Raw genomic sequence first — 18,474 nt, forward strand, 5'->3', positions numbered from 1 at the left:
AAAAGTCATTAAAAAAAAATCCCATTTTTTTGATAAAGGAAATAATTCTTTTTCCTTTTTCTGCCTCTATTTTTCATCATAGAGAATAACAAGTATGTTCACAAATCACGAAAAAAGTCCCTATTTCCCTCTACAAGAGAAAGCCACGCAACCAATGACAAGCGTGTCCATGAGCGTCGGGAAAATGAGGTCACCGTCTGCCAGGAGTAAGGGGCCTCTAACGGAATAAAGAGCTGGGCGGCCCCAGGAGCTCCCCAGCTTTTTGCCTCATTAAGAAAAGAAACCCTTGCTCTGATCAAGTTGAAGCTCTTTGAAATACATTCAATAGCACCCTCTCCTGAAGAGGGTGGCAGAAAAAAAGACAGAACTTAACATCTGTATGATTTTGAGCTTAAGTTAAAACCAACTCACTTATTCTATTTTAAAAGTGTTGATAAAATACCAACCCTACTTATCTCACAAAATTGTTATGTAGTCATCCAGTGTTTGACAAATATTTAATAAATCCTCGCTACATGCCAGGTGCTATTATAAGGATCATGTGTGACATGAGAAAGGATTTCATATGCTCTAATAGGCTATTAAACCAAATTATTATGATTGATTCATTATATTTGATCTAGTCAATCCATATGGCCCCTAAAATAACTATACTTAGGAACTCTCCTGTAAAATTCTAGTGTGTCTAACCTGAAGACAAAACTGGGGCCCTTTCATTAACAGAACGGTGAATGAAAGCAAAATGGGGGAAACGGTAGGCTCCTGTGCGTGTGCAGAAACGGGAGCTACGGTGATAAGCAATGGCGTAGCTCAAGGCCATAAGAGAGAAAGAAATGCAGAGGAAAGCAAAGGGCTGCTAAATGATCTTTGCATAATCGTGAGTTAATTACTCGCTGTCCCCTGAGGGGCTCAGCTCCCACAGAAGCTCAGTCTAACAGAAGCCCCTCTGCTTCCTCCACTGCCCTCCACCCGTCCCGCTGGGGGCAGCCTCCACTGGCCAGCTTCCCATTCTCCTCTCCCAATTTCCTTTAAAGGAGAGAAAAGGGAATTTCCAAAGAATGCAAACTAGGGTTCCTGACTCACTCCAGACACCTGACAGTCACCCAGCTGGTCAAGGCCATGCGGGTCCCCTCGGCAACCCCACCGCCGGGCTGACGCCCGGAGTCAGGCTGGCTGGGGACTGTCCGCACACAGTGGGGACCACAGAACACTCCTGTCTTATATCCTGAGAATAACGCACAAATATATGCCGCTCACAGGACACTTGTTTAAACTGGAGAGACAGCTAGTTCTCTTTAACACCCATGCGCCCGAGAAAATAAATGCCACCTGGTGCCGCAGACGCGGAGCGTCCTCACTGAATGCCCCTTGTTGTGGCGAGGAGACACACCGGAAGTAAGTGTGGAAACAAACAGGAGTGTGGCTACTAGAATTACTGGTTGGTTTGTATTCTCTATCAGTTCTCCAAAACTACCAACGTTCCACTAGTCAGCTCAGAAGGAGTGAGCAGTGAACCTGATGAGGTCACAGGTCATGAGCAGTGGCTGGGCTCTGGGCCCCCTTCCCTATAGGCTGGGGACAACAGTCTTGGGTGGACAGACGGGGCGGTCAGTAAAGGCCGCAGGTGTTACTACCATTCCACCAGGAGCGGCCAACGAACACGCCTAAACCTGGGGCGCCCCCAGCACAAGCCCAGGGCCCCGTGGCTGTTCTCTCCCCTCCTCAGGAGGCCGGGTCCTGGTGGACCTCAGTCCGTGATGAAGAAAGCAAGCGAAGGGCAGGGAAGGAAAGGGGCAGACTCGCAAGCAAAGTCAATTCATAACCGAGTCAACCCCCCACCGGCAGGTGGGAAAGAGCCGGCCGCCTGGGAAGGGGAGGCAGCTTCTCCCTCTGGCTGCCTGCCGGCCTCCCTCGCAGACATGGGGCAGCCCCGGTGAGACAGGAAGGGAGTGGGAGCCGGGCCTGGCGGAGGCGGGGGGTCTGAGGCCCCCAGCTGGCCTGTGAGGAGGCTCCGGGTTCCTTCCTGGTATCAGCTGTGACTTCTATTTTGAGGCTAGAGAGTGGGGCACCAAGAGCTGAAGCAGGAAGCTGGGGCTCAGGGCTTAAAGGCACCACGGAAGCAGGCCAAGGAAAGGTTGGGAGAAATGAGGAGGTTCTACGGGAGCAGATGGCATGTGGCAGGGTCACCTTCTGTGCTTGGGCAACCGAGGAGGGCAGGAGCCCCAAGCACATTCTAGATTTTTCTTCAAACGTTATTTCTCACAAAACAGAAGTGTATTAAAAAACTGACATGATTTTCATTCAGCCAGTTTAAAACTAGGAACATAAAATGTTAAATGGCCTTCCTAACCCAGTGTCCCACTGTCTCCTGTTCAAACACTAACCATAAAAAATAAGTTTTCTATCTCACCAATTCTCAAATGATAACTCATTTTTTTAAGAGTTTGTACAACAGGAGAAAGAAAGGACTTTTTCTATACCAGTAGGAAACCTTGTAGTTTAAAAACTGGATTACCACTTAATTAATACTCCTGAAGGAATCTGGGTACCGAAGAGGCTGCCAATTCTAGATCCGTGCCAAGCAGCCAGCGGCTTTAGGCTTGGGAGACTAATGGGCTGAAAGGAGAGTGAAAAGGCCAGGCCTAATAGGCAGTTCTAAAACTGTCAGAAAACATAGCTTCACAAACAAAATGGAAGGTCATGCTTCTCAAATGTCTGATGTTATCAGTCTTCTCAATTTCAAGTTGTCCTCAGAAATTTTAATAGCTTTTTAACCAAAAACGATGACTTAAATTCTGATGTAAAAATCAACTATTAGAAGACACCCAAACAGGTCACAAAACCAGAGAGTAAACTGATCGCTGAGAAAACCCTCCTCTGGCCTCTGGAACTAAGGCCGCCAGCATTTCCAGTCTCTCCAAGACATGCACCTAAAGCACTAGCAGGGTTATGGTTATGAGTCTGATTCCCTCTGATAAGAAAACCTATGAACAGGTATAATTTTAAATGTAAAAATAAGGTTAAAATTTTTTACATTTTATTCATGGAAGAAAACGTTACTGCAAACCCTGGATGAACTAAGAGCATGTGGACATGCATTGCTAGGGCATGAGCAGAAAGGACACATAAGTGAATAAAGCGCTTCAATCCTGCACGTGTCAGAGCTGAACAGCGGTCACAAAAGCACCCGCAAGTCTGCGGAGTGAGAGGCATTAGCGGGCAACCCCGCGCCCCTCTGGGGAAACGTGTCGATCCGTCTGTACCACGGGCCTCAGTCTCTCCAAGAAACGAAATGAAGTTGGCTTGCCCTTAGCTGACAAAAAGGCTTAAAGTATTTTCCAGAGCTTGACATCTTCAAAACCCAAATACAGTTTCCAAAACCAAAGCAGCAGCTGAGTAAACCTTCAGCTCCGGCCGTTTGAAAGGCCAGCGCTTGTCGGGTTCCCGGCAGAGCTTCTCCTCCGGTTACAGCCCCGCAGCTGCCCGCTCGGTCCTGGCCTGGAAACGCGCCTTCTCGAGGGCAGTGTGACCAGGCCAAGTCCTGGACAGGCCGACAGGGGCTCCACTCTGAGGGTGGAAGGGCACGCCCAGGGGAAACTGAGGCTACAGGAGAAAACAGTGATCTGGAAACAGCAGCGAGCTCAGACACCCTGCAGATCTAGCCCGCTTCCCGTGGAAGTCACATGACGTAGCCTATGTCACATGGTAGCCACATGACATGGCCCAGGCTAAATGGGAGTCACGGGACGGAGACTGGTTAGTGTCTGTGCACCAAGAGGCCTGGTTCTTCGATCTGCAGCAAGCACGCGGCACTGCAGCGAGTCCCTGTCGCCTGTGCACAATGATTTCATTTAGTCCCAAAGGCGCCGGGCCCACTTTTCTCTTCTGGAGAAGAGCGAGCGCTTGTCTCCAAGAAGGTCTTGAATCTAACTCAGCTGCGGGTTCTGTTTGCTGTCTGTGCCTACAGATACGACGTCTCTCTCTTCCTCTCTAATCTCGAATAATCCCCACCATTGTTTTTCCTTTCATGACATGGACACCTGGTAAGAACCCAGGCTGACGCCCTTGCAGAAGTTCCCACCAGTGGGTCTGGCTGGCTGTGATGAGCTCCCGCTAACCCTGCTGGCAGGAGGGCCGCGCTCCCAGGTCTCCAGCACAGACTTCTAGGGCACGCTATGCGTTTCCTCGGGAGCTCTGTGTGTTAAGATAGCACTGGCAACCGTGTTGGCATCTAGTTTCTCGCTAAGTATTTCCAGCGAACCAGACCAAGAAAAGAATTTGTGTGTTCTCGCTCTCCCCGTGGATGTTCTTGACATAAAGTCTTAATCTCCCAGGACATCCAGAATCACAGTGGTCGCCCTCACGCGGGCTGTCAGTCACTGTGCTCACGGCGGCACCAGCGTTCACTGACATAACCACGTTGCCACTGCACGGGCTGCTTCGTGCTCCAAACAGTGAGAAGAGAAACTCCACAGCATGTTAAGCTACTGAACGACACAGACCTGCCGTCAAATTAAACACTGGCATCGGCTGCTTTTAGCTAAAACCACGGACAAGGCATTATTCTTATCCCAAATGCTATTTAGAATTCCTGGCTTCACACAGCATCTCGCACGTCTTAAAGGAGCATACAGCAAAGGGGAATCCACTTTTTCTTAAAGGAACACAAATCAGTATAATAATGAGGATTAACTAAAAGAAGGATCTCCCAAATTTGACTGTGATTGAAAAAAAAATACATCTATGCTTATTTCATAGTGTAGCATATAAATATATATACATACATATATATAATGTTAAATAGTAAATATTTTCAAAACGGTAGATACAATAAATTCTAAGACCCTTAAAAGGAGTTAGTGAAAAAGTCATACCTGAGTAAAAATATTATGTGTTTGGCTTAAAATCCACCTGGTGTCAGCATCAGGTGCTACTACTAACTTCAAGGTCCCGACGTACACGTCAGAACATAAGGTCCAGAAGTGCTGTTCTTGTAAACTGTAGACTCCTTGTAAGTGCTGCACCTGCAACAGAAAGGCAGGGATTAACACCCTCAGGCGCAGGGGCTCCTCCCACTGTGATTCCTATGCAGCATGTCAGTTCGCATGGATTCTCCCCGCTAGCCAACAAGGCGGGTGTTTGAATCCATGAAATCCTGGGACTTGTGTGCCCGGCACCGTGACAGGCAGGTGTTTGGGAAACAGGAATGAACACAGGCTGAAATCTGTCGGGCACGGCTGAGAGTTCCTGGGAGAAATTTACGTGTTCAAATACACCAGTCAGAGAACGAACAGGAACACAAGTGAGCTAAGAAATAGGGAAACAACAACAAAGTAAACTCAAAGAAATAAGAAGGAAATAAAAGGCCGAAATCAATGATCCAGAGAGACAAAAAGAAAGAACTCACAAGATGGAAAAACTAGTCCTTTGAAAAGGTCAGTGAACTGGAGCCAGTGTTTCTTTTTATCTTTTTAATTGATTGGTTTGAGAGAGAGAGAGAGAGAGAAACACCGATGTGTTGTCCCACTTATTGATGCGCTTGCTCGTTGGTTGATTCCTGTACGTGGCCTGACCAGGGATCGAACCCACAAGCTTGGTGCCTGGGACAACACTCTTCCAGCCTAAAGCGTCTGATGCTCCCATTTCATCAGCTAAATCTAACCTCTCAGCACGACCCAAGTCTGGGCCTGCCCTGTCCCCTGCCCCTCTCCCAACTTCCCGCCACCTTCTCTTCACCAAGCCTCAGCACGTGGCCTTTCTCTTCCTCAAACACACTCGTTCCCCCCACACGACTTCTGCCACCATTTCTCAACCCTTAAAGGCCTAACGCGTGGCAGCAGCACGGCCTGGGGCCGGCGGAGACTCACCCGCTGGTAGCACTGCGGCAGGGCGCCCTCCAGCTGCGGCGGCGTCCGCTGCATCAGCACGCCCACCGACTCCCGCAGGAGAGGGATGACACTGGGGAGAAGGACGCAGGTGATTAAAGCCGCGTCCTGACGGCCTGTCTGGGAAGAGCGTCGAGTACCCCCCCCACCCCCCCCCCCGAGTGGGACGTGGTCAAGTTTATCAGAGAAATATGAAGGTGTTCATGTGATCAATAAGCTATTATCTAAAGTTAAAGTAAAGCGCTAATTAATGTGTCAATGTCTTAGCCACAAAACTTGCACGACCGAACAAGTAATGCATCCGAGATCTAAACCAGCAGTCAGCCCACTGTTATTTAAACAGGCTTCAGTCTTCCAAGGCAACCCACCAAGCACCTTTATCAACAGTCCACACATGCTCAGTAGTGCTGTTAAGGAAAATACAAAACACGGATACGGCACTAGTCCAGTGGTTACTATTTCTCCAACCCGATCATATGTGTCTCCTTTCATTATGTAAACCTGGGGAGGGGAACCGTTTTCCCGCCAAGGGCCATTTGGATATTTATAACATCATTCGAGAGCCATACAAAGTTATCATCTTAAACATTGGTCACACATTTCATGGACTCACCCCTAATGCCTTGGCAGGGGTGATTTCTCGGGACTGGTTCCCCACCGCAGGCTGAAGCAAAGAGGCCCGAACCCAAGCACAGCTCTGGCTGAGCAGCGCCTCCGTGGCGGGCGCGGGGCTCGCCGGGCTCGGGAATCGCGCTCCATGCTGAGGGTTAAACGTGGCCGACCATGAACGGTGTGTGGGAGGGCGGCTCTGAGGCCGGGGTTTTGAGTCAGATCCACCTTAGAGTCGGGCTTGTTTTCATCCGACAGTGAATCGGAACCTTTGAGGGAAGGACAAGGCATCCGAATCGTTCCTGGCTCCTCCCTCTCCTCCTTTGGTCGCGCGTCTACACTGGTCTCTCTTCACCGATTACTCCCACTGCCTCCTCAGTGGTCCCCTGTCTCCAGTCCGCTGTGGGGTCCACTGTGACGGACCCCAGGACGCTGCCTCCCGCTGTGACCTCAGGTGCACCCTCCCTGGAGAGCAGCTGGACCAGCCGAGAACGTGCTGCTCATGACAGAGATGGCAACAGTGACGAGATGTCACTCCTAAGGCAGGTGAAAAGGCTCCGGCTTCCGACTCCTTCACCCTCCTCGCCGGCTCTCAGGTGCTGGCTCCCAGCGGAGGATGCACCTGGAGAGGACCGAGACCCTCAGTGCAGAAGCCCAAACCCCACTCAATACTGCCAACCACCACGGAGTGACCTGGAGTGGGTTCTCCCCAGGCGGCCTGGCTGACTCCCAGGTCACAGCCATTGGGAAGGCCCTGAGCCCGAGAGCCCGCGAGCCACGCCTGGGCTCCTGAACCAAGACCAGTGATGGCGAACCCTTTGAGCTCGGCGTGTCAGCATTTTGAAAAACCCTAACTTAACTCTGGTGCCGTGTCACATATAGAATTTTTTGATATTTGCAACCATAGTAAAACAAAGACTTGTATTTTTGATATTTATTTTATATATTTAAATGCCATTTAACAAAGAAAAATCAACCAAAAAAATGAGTTCGCGTGTCACCTCTGACACGCGTGTCATAGGTTCGCCATCACTGCCCTAAACGGCCCTCTAACCTGATTTCTATTCCTTCTTTAAAACCTCAGGTGTCACCCCTTTTAGGGCATCTTTCCTGATCCCAAACTGTCCTCCAAACTAGGGAATGTCCTCTGCTCCTACGGAGGTTGGAGGGAAGTGGGCAGCTGGAAGCGGGGCTAAGGGTTCCGCAGCCCCTCCACCCTCTGATCCGAACGAGGTGGCTGCCCCATCCACTGCGCTGTCACCACAGGCGAGGACCCCCCAGTGTAGAAAAAGGCCAAGAAAAGCATGCAGTGACTGCAAGGCAACCAGGTGACGCCTTCTTTCCCTCTCCATCCTCATTCTCAGCAAAAGGCTCCCGGCGGCTGCTCTCACCCTCACCGACAATCCCCGTCTTCCTCCCTCCGCACTGTCCTTCTCAGAGAACGCCGCACCAACACAACGCCCCAGAATCACTCCAGAAGAAATAAGCGGGGGTTCTCCCTATCCCGCTTAACTTCAGCTACTTGATAGCTGGTTCTCCAATCTGTACCCCAAGGATCTGCTGATGCCTGGAGATGTCGGTGGAGACCATGACCGTCACAATGGAAGGAATTACACGGGGAGCGTGTCCTTTTAGTAAGGGTCTGTCGAGGTGTTGTGATTTTGCTGCCGAGAACATCTGGAACGGTGGCCTGTTTAGACAGAATTTTAACGAAATGCTTACATTCCACAGCGGCGAGCAGGTCGCCAAAGCGCATGGATGCACCGGTCCTTTTTCTCCAATGAGAATGTTAGAGTCATGGAAGAATTCCAGCTGCAGGAGCTGTAACTAGGTTGTGAAGCCGCGGTGGGGAGAAAAGGGAGCTTGCTCCATCACACAGGGAAATGCCATTCAGAACCAAGGTCAATTTCTATAATAATTTCAAAGGCCATAACTATGTAAAAGAAACCTGTAGAAACTCTAGCTTTGCCTTTAAAATTGTGTTTAGCGCAGGAGTTTGGGTCCATATTTTTCTGATTAACTATTGTGAAGGGGACTGGTAAAGTAGACTTGAGCATGAGTGTATCTAGCCATAATGAAAGGATAGATATGGGGAAAACGACAAGCGTAGCAAATTCCTGACTGAGCTCAGGCTCAGAGCTGCCCCAAACCCCAAAAGTAAGCATTTGGAAACAATTAGAGGTTCGCTTCTGGTTGACTACTCGATTCCAGCTTTAACAATGCAACGCCGCCTTCCTAGCCGACACAGAAAGGAATGAATCATTTGCTCTGAGTTTACCAGTAAAACAGGGTAATGACTTTATTCTTCAAGAGCTGAAGGCAAATCAAATTTATAATCATACGATCTTAAGTGTAAATTTAAATGTGACAGCGGAAATCCCAGCAGACTAAATAAGCACGTTAGTCATTATTCCCTATGGCTAGTAATTTTGCGAATGAAATACATTCAGATCTTACTTCAAAAGCGGCTTCTGTGGAAGAGCCTCCCCTTCCAACAGGAGGGTCTCCGGCAGGAAACTTCTGAAGACCCGCCCGGTAATGATCATGTGTAACAATGAAACTGCTTAGACCCGAGAATAAACACCGAATAGTAACGACTGACACATAATTCCTACTTCAGCTCCTTTATCTGGCTTCTGAGCCACGTCCTCCTGCACGTTATCAGTGGTGCTTATAATAGACACACACAGAGAAAGATAGTTGTACTTCTTAGAAGAACGCACACATGTGAAGGCCTGGTGTATGTCACATACTCCAAAATGTTTAGTGGACAAAAAAAGCCAAAAAAAACCCTGACCCAAAATTGTAATGTACCCTCCACTTAGCCGTGTGGTCCTGTGGCGGGCGTTGAGATGCTGTCACTTTTGTATAAATACAAGTATTCCGTGGTAATAGACAATGACTATTAACCCAGAATTTCCTAAGCCTAACATAGAACAGATAACCCCAAACCACAAGGCCAGTGGCTTACCAGTGCGTCTCGAGAGGACCTACTGTATCAGTAATGGGAAGGAGACGCCCTAAAATACCCTCACCTTGGAGCCCAGCCACGAAAAGGTCGCCTTTTCCTGAAACTTCTGGAACTCAGCTGTAACATGTCACGCATCTGATCTTTAAACCGAAAGCATTAGTAAATAATGCCAAGTTGTAAACAATTAGCAGCATCTTTGTTTAGACAACACTTAATAATTCCTAAAGTGCTTTCATACATTTTTCTAACTTGATCCTCACGGCGGCCTTAAGTGACCGTAAGGCAATGCTGGAATCACTGTCAGGTCTTCTTTTGTGACCTGGCCTGTAGCTATCGGGGGACACTCCGCGTGGTGTGAGAAGAATGCGTGCTCTGCTGAGGTTGGGTGGAGTGGTTTGTATCTGGCTGCGAGGCATGGGCCTCAGGCTGTTCCAGTCTTCTCTTTCCTTGCTGACCCTCTATGTGACTGACTGACTGATTTCCTCCTCTGCCTCAGCCATTTTTTAAGTTCTATATCTGAGTTCACTGCCTCTTCCTTCTGCCTGGTCAAATCTGCTGTGGCGTCCCTCCGGGGAAATCAATCCAGTTATTTTCATCCTTCAGTTCCAGAATGTCTGCTGGGCTCTCCTCAATAGATTCTCTCCCTCGGCTGATACTCTCATTTTGTTCATGTACCGTTTTTCTGTTTTTGTTTCGTGTCTGTGCTTTCTTTCCATCAACTGGACACCCTTCTGATGGTAATTTTGAATTCTGTATCCAGCTATAGGCTTGGCTTCTGGAGACTGAATCGTTTCCTTTAAATGTGTCATAGTTGGCCGTTTCTTTGTATCTCTTATTTTTTTGTTTGGGTTTCAGTATCTGAAGAATCAGCCACGACTCTAGACTTTGTGGTCTGGCTTCTTAAGGGAGGTCTTTCTCTACGTAGCCTGGCGGGAGATCCTGAGTCTTGTCTGGGCCCGTGTCCTGTCTGGCAGGTGCATGGTGTCTCCTATTGGAAAGGTGGATGGCTTCTACTCAGGAGTTCTTCTTGTCTGCAATACTAGGCCTTCTGCAGCGGCAGGAAATCAGTCCTAGGGTTCCACCTGGTGTCTGTCGGTGGTACTGCAAAGTCTAATGTATGGCTGGTGTCTGCACCTGCCAGTTTGGGCATCTCTCATGTTATTGGCTAATGATCACTAACACACTACTGCATTGGCTCTGTGCTTTCGAATGTTTCCGGGACTGCTTGCCAGGAACCTTACGTGACCTTAAGATGTTGGAATCACTGTTAGGTCTTCTTTTGTGACCTGACATGTAGTCGGTCGGGGAGAACACTCCATGTGCCAGCCTTGCTTCCCTAGGGCGCTTCATCTGAACCATCGAACACAAGGAATGACCTGAGTGACATTTCTCAGTTCCCCCAAGGACAGTGCACGCTCAGTACTTCCTAGAGGTGTAGGTGAGAAGCTAACAGTCACCTACACATGGATGCTGTAACGTATTAGGGCAGCGGTCGCCAACCGGTGGTCTGTGGACCACTGGTGGTCCGTGAGGTCCAAAAGGTTGGCGACCACTGTATTAGGGCATTCCCAGAATGATGTTTGAGAAAGGGTGTTAGACGAATCAGTATTTACAAATGTTCTCATGGTTTTATATACAATTAAAAAATACAATTACTAGGCAAAAATGTTCCCACTGTGGATACACATACAAGCACCAAGTTAAAATCCTGAGAAACTCTATCTTAGTTCCGAAAAGTACAGTTCTCAAATGATACCCACTTGAAAGGCAAACCACAAAGGAAGCTTTCAGACACCACCCAAAGCCATTTCTTAAAAAAAAAGTGTATCTCCACAATTTCTCATAAATGATATGGTAGCTATTTACATGTTAAAAAAAATGCTTACGTTTACTTAATACAGGCTACGAATAATTACCTATTTGACCACAGAATCAACAAGATTTATCAAAATCAGTATCTGGTCCAAATCCTATCTTCATGAACATGGATGATCACCTATGATTTAGAATTTCAAATTCATAATTTGGTTTCACTAGTATACATGCTTTCCATCCTGTACCTCTCTTATGACCATTATCTGTCATTTCTAAAGCCTATTGCCCTAGTTTGCCTCTAAAAGTTGAGCTATTTGTGTCTTCAATATGACAAGAAGGAAAAGATTGAAAAGTTTTGCACCTTTTCTTTATATTAACAAATGATTACGGTTAAGAGGCACAAAGCAGCGTGAGATGGTACCTGGTGAGCTACAGAAAACTAATTTAAACCATTTCAGCAAGGCTTTGGAAATACCACCCAGTACCAGCTCATTTCTGCATCCTGTTTGTGTGTTTTTTCCCATCATGCATAGGTACCCCTTTTATTTAAGTAACTCAGAAATCAAGCCACAGATCTGGGCAAAGGGCATCGCTTTAAAGAGAAATTCAGTTACTACTGACTGTTCAAAGGTCTGTATCTAAGTCACGAATCTACTCTCCATTCCAATTCAGCTGCTGATGGGAAAAAGGAGCAAAGCCATTCTGAAGCCTCTTGCGAGAAGCGTCCATTTTCAGAAGATAACAACTGCACTCTCATTGTCACACTCAACCTGCTGCTTTCCTGGGAAACGAAATTCATCACAGCACCACCCAGTCTTACCCAGAAATATCTATCACCATTTGCCCGCACTAGGAAATGTGGGGAGAAGAACTGTCTTTTTCTAAGCAATCACTTTCGCTGCGCAAGTGAAAATGGGACATTGGGCAGGCAGCCTGGAAGGGAGACATCCATTTCCATGGCAGGCTCTCCACTGAGGAACATTTATATGCAGAGAATGTATAAAGTCCCATTAGTTCTTTTGTTCTTGATGAATTGCAAATATATATAAAAATTAAGGGTAAGGGAAAATGACTCCTTTATACTCTATTTTGTTATGGCTGTAAAGGGTTTTCATTTATTTCCTAAAATTGGCTTTGGCTAATCAGGCAAAGTCTTTAGACCAATTTGAAAAACATCTCAGAGTGATCTTGCAAATATTTCATTATCATGTGAACATTTACGTAAATTAAGTTTGCTTTCTTAACAGAAAAGTAGATAATTGGAATGTCTTTATTTTGCACTTTGAAGCTAAAGGTTTTTTATTGCCCTCCATTTAAAAAAATGATGTTTTTTTAAGGTCAAGTCAGAAATGTTGGTTTGCCTTGAAGACATTAAGGAAAAGCATAATTTTATAATTATACCTGGAGAGACCCACATAGCATTCAGGGTTGAATATATATATACTAGAGGCCTGTTGCACGAAAAGATTTGTGCAATAGGCCTTCCCTTCCCCTGGCTGCCGGCACCGGTTTTCCTCCGGCACCCGGGACCCAAGCCTTCGCTCTGGCGGGAACCACCTTCAGTGTTCGTTCCGCTGCTTCGTGCCTACGTATGCAAATTAACTGCCATCTTTGTTGGTGGTTAATTTGCATATCTCGCTGATTAGCCAATGGGAGGCGTAGCAAAAGTATGGTCAATTACCATGTTTGTCTATTATTAGATAGGACACAAACACACACACTACAGTACTATACACACCCTATATATATATTCTCCCCCCTGTCTATGTAAAGAGAAATATGTGCTTTACAACAATGAATCATTCTTGCCTGGCTGGAGTGGCTCAGTTAGTTGAGCATCATCCCATGCACCAAGAGGTTGCCGGTTCAATTCCCAGTCAGGGCACGTGCCTGGGTTGTGGGCTTGATTCCCAGTAGGGGGCGTGCAGAAGGCAGCCAACCAATGATTCTCTCTCATCACTGATATTTCTACCTATCCTCTCCCCTCCTCCCTCTCTAAAAATAAACATATTAAAAATAATAATAATGAACCATCCTTATGCGTTGCTCTACATTGTTATCATTCATTGTCGTTGAATTAAGACCTTGCTAGCTAACTAATCACCCCAAAACTCTATGGATTTCAAATAACAGCTGTACTACCTCTCGCCCGGAAGCTGGGTATACGCTAATGCTGACCAAACTCAACAATCAGCACAGAAAGCAGAGATTCAATAATGGAAGAAAAAAAAAAAAAGCCTAAAAATGACTAAAGAAATTCTGTTAACAGTGGAAATGTCACCTCCAGGTGTTGTTCTCCCGACTGATTTTTCTTTATACTTCTCATCCCTTTCCAAGTTTCCTGTATTGACTATAAGTTTATAATCAGAAAAAGCTAAAAAAAGTTTTCTTACTCAGAATATAATTTTACACATAATACAAAAAAAAAACAAAAAACAAAAAAACACCACAAAACAGAGGCTTAGAATAAAAGAGAAAAGCCGAAGTGACACCCACAAAATTATCACACAGTTCTCCTGGCTGGTGGAATGAGGTGCTTTTTCCCTTACCCTTTTCTACACTTCGCCATGTTTCTTTGTGAACGTAATGACTTCCAACGCAACACACCGACACCTACCTCACGACGATGAGCATGGCTATGAGGATGGAGCAAATAGGGTCTGCGATCATCAGACCAAAGTTCTGCATCAGGATGGCGGACGCGATCACCCCGATGCTCCCCAGCGTGTCTGCTAGAATGTGCAGGAACACACCTACAAACAGATCATCGGGCTCAAAACGCAGCCGAGCAACTGGCAACGCAAACGTTTCTTGAAACCATCGTATTTCCCATGTTAAGTCCTACACGATAATTTGAAAGTGGCAGGCTGTGGAATAACTGTTTGTAATGAAGTAATAGGACCTTGGGGACTGGAGTACTCTTTTCTGTTTCAATCAGCAAGGCTCACCACACCTGATGCAGAGTACCGTAAAGGAGGAAGCAGAGCAAGGCATGGAATCTGAAAATCGTTTGTGCACATTCATCTCTGGTTAAAAGAGCCCAGAAGTTAACAATTTAGAAAAAAACGTCATTGGCAGAAAGAACCTGTCAAGAGAACATCGCTAAAACTTACGGATCATGGACACAGAGAGCCCCCTGCTGGTCACTAAAATTATCATCTGAGACGAATTACCTACAGACCTTAACTATTAAACCTGACAAACTTATTAATTATCCTGAAGACTTTGCTACCTCAAGTTACATACAGAGCTCAAACTTGATATAAAAGTAGGAATTTTAATATTTTTAATTGGATATAAATATATTTGAACTTTTAATAATTAAATATTTAATTAGTAGGATTCTAACGGTCCAAGAACCTAGATATAATATTAACATTTAAGAATTGACATGATGGGAAAACCATTTTAAAATGTCAAGAAGTAAGTTTAACTAAATATTTAACTAGCAGATTATTCAACATTTAGATCTTTAATAGATAAAATGTACTGTATGGCAAAACACCATTTCTTAAAATGTCTCTTAAAATACATTTTTTTGTGTGCCACAGAATTTTAGTAATTGGTTTATGTGTGCCATGAGATGAAAAAGGTTGAAAATCGCTGCCCTATACAACTTCAACCAGACCTTGCTAAAAATAGAACATTCAACAGCATCAACTACTTTAGCTGAAAAGAAATATCTAACGTGTAAAAAGCATGGTCTACTTTAGAAATACTTATTTTTCTTGTTTTTTATTCACTGACAATTTTTTAGATGTAAAATATACATTTGCTTAAACTTGAAAACACTTCCTAATAATTTAAAAATAGACTATTAGCCCTGGCCAGTTTTGCTCAGTGGATAGAGCGTCGGCCTGCAGACTGAAGGGTCCCAGGTTCGAATCCAGTCAAGGGCATGTACCTTGGTTGCGGGCACATCCCCAGTGGGGAGTGTGCAGGAGGCAGCTGATCGATGTTTCTCTCTCATCGATGTTTCTAACTCTCTATCCCTCTCCCTTCCTCTCTGTAAAAAATCAATAGAATATATTTTTAAAAAATAAATAAATAAAAATGGACTACTAACCAGTCCAATCAAATCCTAATGCACTCTGGGAAAATACATTTCAATTCATCTGCCACCGTGGAATTTTATATCAAGTATTATAGCAAATGTAATTCATTCCTCAGTACCTATTACTTTTTCATTGTGTAGGGTAACAATTTTCAACCTTTTTCATCTCATGGCACACATAAACCAATTACTAAAATTCTGTGGCACACCAAAAAAATATATATTTTTTGCCAATCTGACAATAGATATAATTTTTAATGACTCACACACAAATAGTAATAGTAACTACCTACGCTTTTTAGCTCCAAAGTAACTTTTTAAAAAGTCAGGTACCTATATTTGTATATTAGGATTTCTGGTACCAAGAATTAACCTACCAGATGCAACCTTAATATGCAATTATGCAATATAACTAATAAGATGCAACTCTATTGTATAACCTGTATATTTATGGTTCAAAACAGGGCATTCACACCAGATGACTATTGTCATTTTTTATTCAACCACTTAAAGAAAAAGAGGTCAGGAATTGCATGTTTTAAAAATTCTTGCAAATCGTTGGGATAGGGTATTGACCTTTATAACAATTCTTCAAAAAAAAAAAAAAAATGGCTCTCTTTTTTTTAACCTTTGTAACAATTCTTTAGGGGAAAAAAAAACAATGGCTTTTTTCTATCACAAAAATATGTTAGAGGCACCCTTATAGGAAAATATATTTCATTTTCCTAGGGTATTTCAATAGCAAAGAATAATAAGTGTTGGGATCACCTTAAGCTTTAAAATTAACTGGAGAAAGATACACAGCAAAGTGGATTGAGGGGCCCTACGCTTCAAAACTCTTAAGTGACATGTGTGATTTTTAAATCTTTATTATTTTTTAATCAGTGTTTTGGTGGGATCAGAATAGAAAACAGCTCTCAACATCAGAAGAAAAAGAAAAGAACTGTTTGTTTTTTATTTTCCTTTGGGAAGTCCTGGCTGCATCTCATTTACTGACCTGACCACTGGTTTTCTTAGCAATATGAAATGCGGCAAGAAGCTGACAAGTTCAGCTCATCAGTTCTCCACGTGGGAGCATCTGCACGGAAAAGGTGTAGTAGCAGGCGGTCATCCCTGTCCTCAGCCATCTGCTGGGCTGCCGCAGCCACCATAAATTGGTGGGCACTTAGAGAATATAAACTAATGTTCACAACAGCTGTATAAAAGATAATTAGGAAGGCAAATCTAACCTCCCCTCACACAGTGATGGTTTCTCAACTAAAAATGAACTCTCATTATCCAGGCTCATTGACAGCATTGGATATAGATGCACTCCTTATGCATCATTACAAGCTATTTCAGCAAAGGCTGTTTTAAGACAATTCTGTACATTTTGCAAATTGGAAACTGGGGACTGGAAGACACGTTGAAGTGCCTGAAATAACCTCCTCAGTATAGAGGAGCAAACTTACAGGGAAATGTCAAAAGCGAGAGCTGCCTCGGAAGCAGGGGAGATAAGCAGGTGAGGCGGGACCGGATACCAAACTACTGAGAAGGTCAGGCCGAAGTCAAGTTCATAAAGGCAGAAAGATGGGCAGCTGGGACTCAGAAAACTGGACAATGACGTCTAAGTGGAAATTCCGACCAAAGGTTGGTTCCCATCCCAAAACAGGAACAGACAAGACGGATCTTCTCTGGCACGTCAAATTTGGGAATACACTGTTTGACATGATAGGTAAGCTCCTGTTTAGGTATCATTTTTGATGCCTGTGGATATAACTGAGGTCTCACTTTGCATTACATGTTTTAAAAATATAATAGACTTTATTTTTGAGAGCAGTTTTAGATTCCCAGCAAAGTGAATGAGATTTTTACACCCTCTGCCCCCACACATGCACAGCCTCCTCACTGTCAACATCCCTGCCAGGGTGTACATTTGTTACAACTGATGAAACATCGTCCACGCGTCATTGTCACCCAAAGGCCACAGTTTACATCGGGGTTCACTGTGGCCACTGAACATCTTTGGGTTTGGATGCATTGCATTTGTAGCACTAAATTTTCCACAACATAAATACATATGGAATATTATTCTTGGAAAAATTATTTAATAATCCCGCAAAGGTAAATATACGACTATGATGTTACTATAGTCATTGGGTTGGGTAGCATTTATACTTATGCAGTATCGTTTCTGAATATTTTATTCTCCTGATTACATCTGAGAAAATAGCCAACTGACAATTAAAATAAAGAATGTCTTTTAGTACATTATAAAGTTGAAAAGGAAGAAAATTGATGCTAAAACCAGTCAGGCTAATAAGCGTTATTTATCCATAAACTGACATATAAGAAAATTCACTAGGAAGGCTAACGTTTTAAACACAAATACTATGTTAAAGGAAAACTATGAAGCCAGCTTCGTGGAACAGAAATGGACAAGTGCCTTGCCATACCTTGTAGAATCTGTCTGCTGGGTCCTGCTGTCTGTTTGAAGGAGGGACCATCTGCAGAGAGGTAAGTTAGGTTATTTTAGAACATGTCTTCAGTTCCTGATGCAATGTTTGCGATTCAGAGTACCTTTCATTCAAATGTATCGCGAAGGATGCATGACTATACAGCCACGTCAGACCTACAAAATTAGGTTTAAAACTTAATATAGTAATAGAGAAAAACACTGTCATTTTGCTGTGTGGGGACAAAATATGTAGCCACCTGCTAATCCTGCGGACAGTCAACAGTGTACCCGTTCGCAGTGCCTCATCCAGGCACCAGATTTGTCTACAGGCTGTCGGCCCAGGTAGAGACAGTCATTCTGACAGCTATTCGGAGGTGTCTCTGCTGCACTGGCATCAGAGCTACAGGAACAACATGACCCCCCCCCCCCCCCCCGCACACTCTCAAAGTCCTTCTGGGAACAGAGCATGGCTGGCTGCGTACCAAACCCCTTTCTCCTTTGCGCTGGCCAACAACTAAACCACACTTCCGGCTGCCTTGAGTTAGAAGGTGTGTGTCACTCGGTAGTGAACAAAGAAATAGACGGAAAGCACATCTGGGCTCGTCAGCATGTCCCACGTGACCTTCTACCTCATTCTCAGGGTTAAGAATCCCACTGAGGGAAAGAGCCTGGATCCTGGAATTGCCATGAGGGACAGAGCGCC

At 44.9% G+C, this 18,474-nt stretch overlaps 1 protein-coding gene across 3 annotated transcripts in view; it reads right to left on the reverse strand.

Annotated features, from left to right (window-relative positions):
* The window catches only part of SLC30A7 (solute carrier family 30 member 7), a 36,038-nt gene that overhangs the window by 5,638 nt on the left and 11,926 nt on the right, over positions 1 to 18,474 (reverse strand). For 2 of the 3 annotated variants that reach the window (XM_059675180.1, XM_059675179.1), the window contains 4 exons: positions 17,770 to 17,820; positions 13,898 to 14,033; positions 5,868 to 5,958; positions 4,875 to 5,024 (listed from right to left, as the gene is read on the reverse strand). In XM_059675180.1, the coding sequence (XP_059531163.1) occupies positions 4,875 to 5,024; positions 5,868 to 5,958; positions 13,898 to 14,033; positions 17,770 to 17,820 (428 nt within the window). Of the gene's footprint in view, positions 1 to 4,874; positions 5,025 to 5,867; positions 5,959 to 6,498; positions 6,646 to 13,897; positions 14,034 to 17,769; positions 17,821 to 18,474 lie in introns of those variants that run through there. The other variant, XM_059675182.1, reaches the window with a different exon arrangement.

Source organism: Myotis daubentonii, chromosome 18 (genome assembly GCF_963259705.1).
Source record: "Myotis daubentonii chromosome 18, mMyoDau2.1, whole genome shotgun sequence".
NCBI classification, from domain to species: Eukaryota; Metazoa; Chordata; class Mammalia; order Chiroptera; family Vespertilionidae; genus Myotis; species Myotis daubentonii.